At 38.2% G+C, this 8,767-nt stretch overlaps 1 protein-coding gene across 2 annotated transcripts; it reads left to right on the top strand.

The window, feature by feature from the left end:
• Positions 1 to 4,497, top strand: Ptp4a1 (protein tyrosine phosphatase 4A1). Of its 2 annotated transcripts, none has more exons than XM_055606254.1 (5): positions 1 to 224; positions 1,235 to 1,327; positions 1,588 to 1,718; positions 2,168 to 2,242; positions 2,859 to 4,497. In XM_055606254.1, exons 1-5 carry the CDS (start codon positions 120 to 122, stop codon positions 3,046 to 3,048), a joined length of 594 nt encoding a protein of 197 aa, XP_055462229.1. In that variant the 5' UTR covers positions 1 to 119; the 3' UTR covers positions 3,049 to 4,497. The 2 variants fall into 2 exon arrangements, with proteins under 2 accessions (XP_055462229.1, XP_055462218.1); XM_055606243.1 differs by having other exon boundaries at positions 2,855 to 4,497.
• Positions 4,498 to 8,767: the final 4,270 nt, after the last annotated feature.

Raw genomic sequence — 8,767 nt, 5'->3', positions numbered from 1 at the left:
TTTTTTCTTCTTCATCGTTTCTGTATTCAGGGTTTTTTTTTTTTTTTGGTTTGGTTTGGTTTTTTTTTTTTTTAATTCTTTCATAACCCTGTTGGGTGTTTTTTTTAAACCAAATTAACATGGCTCGAATGAACCGCCCTGCTCCTGTGGAAGTCACATACAAGAACATGAGATTTCTTATTACACACAATCCAACCAATGCGACCTTAAACAAATTTATAGAGGTAAGATGTGCTTTTTTATGTCCTAACTGGTTGCAGTTTAGTAGTGGGGCTGCTTGAAATGTAACTACAGTTCTCAGTACCCATAGAGGAAGGGTCTTTATTGCTAGAATTGCTAGAGATATTTTAAACTTTGAGAGCTGCGTGCCTTTATTTTGCTTACTTGTATTTACAAGGCAGAGGCTGCCACTTAGATTTTTTTTTTTTGATGTATCGTCTTAGCTTAGTATAATAAGCTAAAATTAGTTAATGTCTCTGTGCTGCTAATTCTGTTTTCTGATGACAGATACATAGCCTTCCAACCTGCTTAATACTAGGAATTGGAAGGAATATAATGCCGAGTAACTTATGTATCTGGGCACATAATGTATTTTTTTTTTTCAAATTTCAGATTATTTTTTTAATGTCAGCAGAGTTGAATTGTAATTACTTAATGTTCCTCAAGCCTATTCTATTTTTTTTATAGTGAGTAGCTTCTAAAAATTGAAGTCTGTATTTGAGCCTTTGAAATTATTTCTAAGACTTAGGTCTGAGGAGTTGGTTCATTCAGTAAAGTACTTAAGTTTAAGCTCCTGGATGCAAACCTAAGTTTCTTCCTTAGAATCAACATATCAAAAGCCTTGAGCACTTTCAGCTCACTGGCTGGCCAGCCTAGCCTATTCTGGCAAGTTTCAGGACAGAGAGAGGTTGTGTCTCAGAAATGAGGTCAATAGAACCTGGAGTTACCTCTGACCTCCGACCTCCACATGTACCCAAGCACTCACAGAAACTATTTTTAACAGGTTTTCCCCCAACTTATAGTCAGCCAGCCTATTCACACTTATACTATACTATTTACAACCAGATTTGCCTGTGTTAAACATATGTAACAGATTTTACCATTCTTTGTTGCCAGCATAATCAAAAATGGTGAAGATGGCACATAACACAACAGTGATATGGTTCTAAAGACCTCATTGGTTTTTGTGTTTTTTGTTTTTTTTTTTTTTTTTAAATATATGTATTTTTCCCAGGAACTTAAGAAGTATGGAGTCACCACAATCGTACGAGTATGTGAAGCAACTTACGACACTACTCTTGTGGAGAAAGAAGGCATTCATGTTCTTGTGAGTACTTGAGCCTTAGTTGTATTTTTGTTATGCTGCAGAAGTTTATTCAAATAAATCCAACCTAAGTTCAAATTTTTTAAATGAAGGCAAAATTTTACAGTACTAATATGTGATTAAACATTTTGTCTGCTCTTTGGGTTAGAGTCCTGCTGTATAGCCCAGTTGGCCACCTGCCTCTCCTATATTTTGGGAATCCAGGGATGCACCAGTGGACCTAGCTAATTTAAAGGTCTGAACTATTTCTTGTTTTGGTTTAGGACTGGCCCTTTGATGATGGTGCACCACCATCCAACCAGATTGTTGATGATTGGCTAAGTCTTGTGAAGATTAAGTTTCGTGAAGAACCTGGTTGCTGTATAGCTGTGCATTGTGTTGCAGGCCTTGGCAGGTAAGAAAATCACATTTCTTTCTGGACCCCACAGGTTGAAAACTGCTGTTCTAGATAAAGGTCTAAGTTGAAAAGTGCTAATATTTCCCAAGATTTGAACCTGGGACCTCCTGCATGTGAGACAAGTACTCTAACGCTACCACTATATTGATAGCTTCCCAGTCTTATTTTAGCCATCCGCACTTGGGTTGCCCAGCTGGTCTTGAACTCCCTCCCAGACAGGCTTTGCAGTTGTGATCTTTATGCCTCGGCTTTCCAGGTAGCTGAGATTCTAAGCCTGTAACATAAAATCAACCCAAAGATTTTTAATATTAGATTAACATTGAAATGTTAAAATGTATTGCAGGATGATTGATAATTATATCTTTGGATATGGGAGTATATGAACAATTAATCTGATTACATGATTTAATTTTGAAAAATAGTGATCAAAAATTTTACCTTATCAGGGCTCCAGTGCTTGTTGCCCTAGCATTAATTGAAGGTGGAATGAAATATGAAGATGCAGTACAATTCATAAGACAGTAAGTAATGATCTGTCTTCTTTCATGCTTGCTTGCATTTTCTTACTAAATATCCATTAAGTAAAATCCAAATCATGTATCAGTTAACTTTGTGTGTGTGTGTGTGTTGTCGTCTGCATGTGTGTTGTGTTTCTGGGGGCACTGAACCCATGGAACTGACGTTACTGGTGGTTGTGCGCCACTAAACCCAAACACTTTTAACTTACACCTCCCCCCCCCCCCATTGTTATGTTTAAGATAACTATACTAAAGCCAGGAGAAAAAAAACCTCATCCAGCCTTTTTGTATTCATGGATGTAATTGCATGATTGATTTTTTTTTTTTTTTTTCCTGCTTTATTGACTCAATGTGTTTGTTGATGTACACTTTGTTGAGGTATAGATAACTAGTGGATTTGGTTTGGTGGGGGTTTTTTGTTTGTTTTTTACTACTTTCAAAATCATTTATAGAATAAAAGTCACCTAATCAAACAACATATCCTGGTGTATTATTTAAAAACCTCACTACTCTAGATAGGTCCTTTGGTATTTGTAGTCATCTTGCTTAACACTAGAAATGACATCCTTCTAACATCTATCATGAACAGTTACCTCTGTCTTTTCCTTCTTCCAGAAAGCGGCGTGGAGCTTTTAACAGCAAGCAACTTTTGTATCTGGAGAAGTACCGTCCTAAAATGCGGCTGCGCTTCAAGGATTCCAATGGTCATAGAAACAACTGTTGTATTCAATAAAACTGGGGTGCCTGATGCCATTGCCTTGGAAGTGGAACTTCAAATGGAACCTAATTTTTCTGTCACACATAATTAGCCAATGTGTCAACTTATGGAATAAGTGAACTGAAGCTTCCACAGGAAAACCAGTTTTACCAGGCCACAGCTTGACAGAATTGCAACCTCTGTATTTGGGTTATGATCAACCTTTTTGGACACTTGGCAAAAGATTTTTTGCTGGTCAGCATTTAAAATGTGCTTATTATTTGTACCAGTTGACTTTTCCTAAAAAGGTATTGAGTTGTCATTAAATGTACTCCTGTGCCAGAACATAATTAGTATATAGGGAGTTTTAGAAAGATTAGGTGCCAAAATACCCAGCACAATACTTGTATATTTTTAGCGTCATACAGAACCAAAATTCCAGGAACTAAGAACACTCTAGACCTTCCATGGTTTATTCCTTCCGTCATTTCAAACACTGCAGGGCTTCTCTTGTTGTCTGCCTGCTCACGCTATGTTTACATCTCCCACACTGACACCAGTATAGTCAGGTTTGCCTAGCCATTTTTTTTTTTTTTTTAAACCAAGTCTTGTGCTGATTATTTAATGTCTTTCTATGTCTTTTGTGCTGTTTTGGAAAACCTCCATTTGAAAATCAACTTTGTTACAGAAGCACATCTTCAATAATGTCTCCAGACAAAAAGCCTTATAGTTAATTTAATTTTGCACTCAGAGGTGCAACTTAACAGGGAGGGCCTGCAAACAGAATGAGAGGAGGCTATTCAATATTTTTAGTAATATGTTGCCTTTGTCTTGTGCAGAACATGTAGAATATGCTCTTTAATTTAGTAAATATTTTAAGAGGTAGAGATACATTGTTGTAGCTAACCAATTCTTAATCAAAATTTCTGAAATTCTTGTTTTTTTTCATACCTATCAGAAGTTTTCCAACTTGTTTGAATTATGGTTTTCTCCTTCTCTCCCCAACTTCTCTTGCAAAAAAAGAAAACGTGGGATCTGCTAATGAACTTGAGCAGACATTTTATATGCCTTTTGAGCTATGTAACTTAATAATTGGATACTTGATCATTTGTTTTATTATGTAATCGATAAATGGTGATGTGTATTAATGTTAGTTCATCCATATATTTATACTGTCTGGGAATGTGTGGTTATAGTTCTGTGGGAGAAATAATTTGTCAGTGTTCACCAGCTTGTAAAAACTTAGTGCGAGAGCTTCAACATCTAAATAAATGATGAAATGCATTTGTCACTGAGGTCATTTTGCTTAAAATTAACTTATTTTGTAGAAAACAGTGGATTCAGTTGCTATCATTTCATTTTCTGGACAAATTTGTTAGGGTTATGAGCACACTTGAATACCAAGTGCTTTTTAATTCAGTTCCATCAGTTTTCTGTCGTTTCCAACCCTGCTTTCTCGTTTTTAAGTTCATTACATGCCTGTGTATATTCTGAAATTAGTTTGAACCTGAGTATTTGGCACATGGTGGCTTAATAAATTTTAACTTTCATTAATCTGAAATGTTTCATTTCCCTAGTTAATGTTCAAGTTAAATAAACAGGATTTGTTTTTTTTTTAATTATAAATTGAAATTTTGATCGCAAAAAACAATATTCCATCTTATGCTTTAAAAATGTACTTGTTCATGCCAGTCTAGCACTTAGAAAGTACTGGTCTGGAGGTCCTTAGTTCTCACTAAATGATACACTATTACCACACAGCCCCTAAGTAGGCATTCATGCTTACTGGGAGAAGGAAGGTGCTGTCACGGTTACTGAAAATATTGAGATTGTATATACGGTGCTAAAAGTCGCTTTGCTTTATAAACTTAACTGTACGTTATAAACAGATTTGCTTTATGTTTTGTATCTGTAAATACAGCAATACCTGTGATAACATCAAAAAAAAAATGCCATGGGTCTGATAAGAATTTAAAGACTCACAAGCTGAATTCTCCAGCGCAGGTTGGCAGATGTAAAATTTACTTAGTAGGGCCCTGGGATTATAGCTCAGTAGATTGCTTGCCTAGCATGCAGGAAACCTGAGTGTAATAGCCAGGAGAGGGATCCAAGGTCATCCTCGGCTACATAACTTTTACCCAGTCTGGCTGTCTAAATATGTATGCTTGCTTGAGCTTGGGTACTTCCAATAGATAATAGTGACTGCTTTCTCTGGCCTCTTTATTGGTATCAGACGTTGCTGATGCAAGTAATGTGATTACTGAATCAAAACCCTGTCTCCTTTTAGAGGAATAACCCTAAAAGTAGGTGTCACCAGTCATTTTGCAGTCGCCTGCAGTCTTCATAGGTCATTTCCCTTGGTGACCCCTGAAGGCAGCAGCGCTTGCCGACACACTTACCATCCCTCCAAGGCATGTGATCAAGCCCGGGTATGTCATAAATGATAGCTGTGGTCCCATAGCCTAGCTGTCATCTTAGTCTTGGGGTCTGTGTTACAGCCATCAGGCAAGTAGCCACATTTACTAGTACTGGAAAGGATAGAAGTTGGTGTTGCCAGGCCTATCCAATAATTATCCCACCCTTACCTATAACAATTTCTTCGTATTGGAGTTTCAGGAAATGTTATTTCTTGAGAATGTTTCAAATGGAAGTGACTGATTTTTTTTTTTAATTTGTAAACCGGAAGGTTAATATACACAAAATAGCATCTGCTGTACACATTATGCTCTACGTTCTCGATTCCTTGAATTGTTTGTGTGAGTGTGTGTGTGTCTTGTCTTCATCTCCTTAAACTCTGAATTGAAAATTAAAGACTGCTTTAAAAGTGTCTGACTGTTTCTGCATTACCTTTTGAATAACCACACCAAACAATAGTGAAAGTAGAATGTGTTCGTTTCCAGTGGGTTGAGCCATTTTATCCTTTGTGAATAGAGCTGACAGTGATATGCATTAATATGGCAACATGTGTCTAATTATATCACTGTCAGCTCTATTAACACCAGATACTGCATATAGCTGTTGATAGCTGCCACTTACTATTTTACAGTCCAGTGTTTTTCACACTGCAATTTTAAGTGGTTTGGTGCAACTTCATACATACAGGATGTGAACCTCCAGTTAGGTAACTAATAGGCTGTAGAAGTCGGGAATTCAAGCCTGTATTTGAAGCTGAGCATAGTGGTGTACCTCTTGAACCGGTGGCAGGCAGATCTCTGAATTGCAGGCCAGTGAGGTCGTGCAGGAAAAAAATGCTGTATTTGAGCCTTAAATATACCAAGCCATGCAGTTTATGTGAATATATATGTGTGTGTGTGTGTGTGTGTGTAATATGCCAGAGTGGCAGCCTGTACTACATGAACTCCTTAAAAAATAATAAAGGGAGGGAGGGAATCAGGAAAGGAAGACCAGGAATCCAGCTTGAAGGAAATAATTACTCCTCTGCACTTCTGACTGAGCATGAGGATCAAATCTGTACTGATAACCTGTAGCCTGACTTGCTAGTAATCTGAACACTCTTCATCTTTTATTCTTTGGGGTTTTGGTTTTTTTGAGACAGGGTTTTTCTGTGTAACCTTGACTATCCTGGACTCATTTTTTAGAGTAAAAATTCTATTTCAGTTCCTGTCTCTAGGGTCCTGGGTTGTGCTACTGTACTGGCCCTCTGTGTGATAACTATAGGCAATAAGCTGAAATAAGCCCTGTCTTCTCTCAAGTTGCTTTTTTGATCATTTATCACAGCAACAGAAAGCAAACTCGGACAAACACACATCCTGGGAGAAGCATTCTTTTTTTTTTTTTTCGTTTTTAATGTTCTTTCTTTCTTTCTCTTTCTTTCTTTCTTTCTTTCTCTTTTCCAATGTTGTTTTGAGACAGGCTCTAGGCCTGGCAGACCTCAAACTCCCTAATGTTACTGAAGATGACTTTGAACTTGTGATTCTCCTGCCTCCACTCCCATGTTCTGGAATTGCAGGCTTGTGGAGCTGGAGATGGAACCAGGGCTTTATGCATCTAGATAAGCACTCCACGCAGTAAGCTACATCTCCAGCCCAGAGGAATCACTTTTCTTCAGAAAGTGGAGTCTGGATCTTTGGTAGAGCTAGGGTCAAAAAGTGAGACCTGGTTCCAGCTGGAGAGAATTTGTTTTTCACTTGATTGGAACCTGAAATCCATGATTAATCAATAGACCTCACTGATGAACAACCTCATTGCTTAAGCGATTACAACCCAGATGTTGGGCAGTAATGACAAAGTGATGAGATTACTTTTTTTTTCTCCAAGTCATCGCTTCTATTTTTTTAAGGTGATAGATTTTATGTTCTGTGTATTTACTAAAATAAAAAAATTATAAAGGAATTTTAATTCAGAACGTGGCTGCTTTGGCAAGAGATCACATCCAAACACCTTCCAGGTCTGTGTGATCTAGCTGGAATACCTTTAATCTAGTAGACAGAGGCAAGCAGATCTGAGTTCAAGGCCAACCTGGTATAGAACTAGTTTCAGGTAAAGAAAACCTTAGGGCCAGGCATGGTGGTACATGCCTTTAATCCCAAACAATGAAGGTAAAGATAGTTTGTAGCACCCATGTTTGAAAGTGATTTCTAATTTAGTGGCAGAAAAAGTGACAAATCAGAGAAGATTTGACAATAGGATATGCCCAACTCTCAGGAGAACAGAGGAAAGGGAAGCTAAAGCAACACAGAGAATAAGAGATGAGGCAGTCTTATTGGAGGAGTAATAAAGAGATGGGTTGCAGAGAGAACAAGGGAGACATAGGTGGAAACAGCACAAAGCCAGAGAATGCAAAGGAGCCAGAAGATTAGAAAAGATTGCTAGAGTTAATTTGAAGCCAAGCAGGACAATTCCGGAGAGAGAAGCCAGATTAAGTAAATCAGCTAGGAGAGGAGTTTTAGCCAGAACAGCTGAGTTCGACCAGGTAGCCCAGGACTCAGTAACAGCTACAAAGGATGACCTTCAGCAGTAAGTCTCAGAGGCTGAAAATATTCTAGGTTAGATTGTATGGAGGCTAGAAGCTTCCAGGACTAGGCCTAGGGTAAGCCTCTGAGACAACAACTGAAACAGTTGAATGAAAGTTCCTTTTACAATAAAATGAAATAAAGAAAATAGGTGATGTCTTGCCTTTCGTTCTTTACAAATTTTACTCTAAATTCACTCTAAGTTTTACTCAGAGTTCACCTGACTTCATTTCTTTCTGTTGAATATACGTAGTTTTGGTAGTTTTGACTAGTGGTCTTCATTTCACAGATCGTGAGAATCAGTCCATCCTGATCATGTATGTGACTTAATTTCTCTCTGGTTGGCATCCACTGTCTTTTTTTCCCCCATTAATTTATTTGCTCTACATTGAGAGGACCAGGCCTGAGCGCCACCCCCCCAACACACACAAAGTCATAGTCCAAGAATGAGGCTATAGGTCACCAATTCCAGGAACAAGACCATAAATTCCCTACCCAAAAAATAGCCTGGAGTTAACCACAGAATGGGAAGGTATCTTATCTCTGGGTGGGGCATCCGTGCTGGGCAGCCCACTGACCTTGGCACAGAAAATAACATTCCTGAGGTCTATAGATTGTTCACTGTTAGTTATGTTAGTTAGCCAATCACTCTGTAACAAGCTTGCCCTTGCTGAATGTCAGCCAATCATGTAACTGCTAATCTGGGAATTCCCTGTCCTTGTTCAAACCTCAATAAAAACCCTGCATGCAGCTGCTCAGGGCTCTCCTCTCCAGACCATTACTTTGGTGAAGGTGGAGAGAGCGAGATTAAGGCCTAATAAAGCTCTTTGCCCTTGCGTACATGGTCAGGCTCCTGGT

The sequence above is a fragment of the Psammomys obesus genome, unplaced genomic scaffold (assembly GCF_907164565.1).
Source record: "Psammomys obesus unplaced genomic scaffold, mPsaObe1.curated_primary_1811, whole genome shotgun sequence".
NCBI classification, from domain to species: domain Eukaryota; kingdom Metazoa; phylum Chordata; class Mammalia; order Rodentia; family Muridae; genus Psammomys; species Psammomys obesus.
The sequence above is the reverse complement of the archived record's forward strand: the minus strand, read 5'-3'. Positions and strand labels throughout refer to the sequence as shown.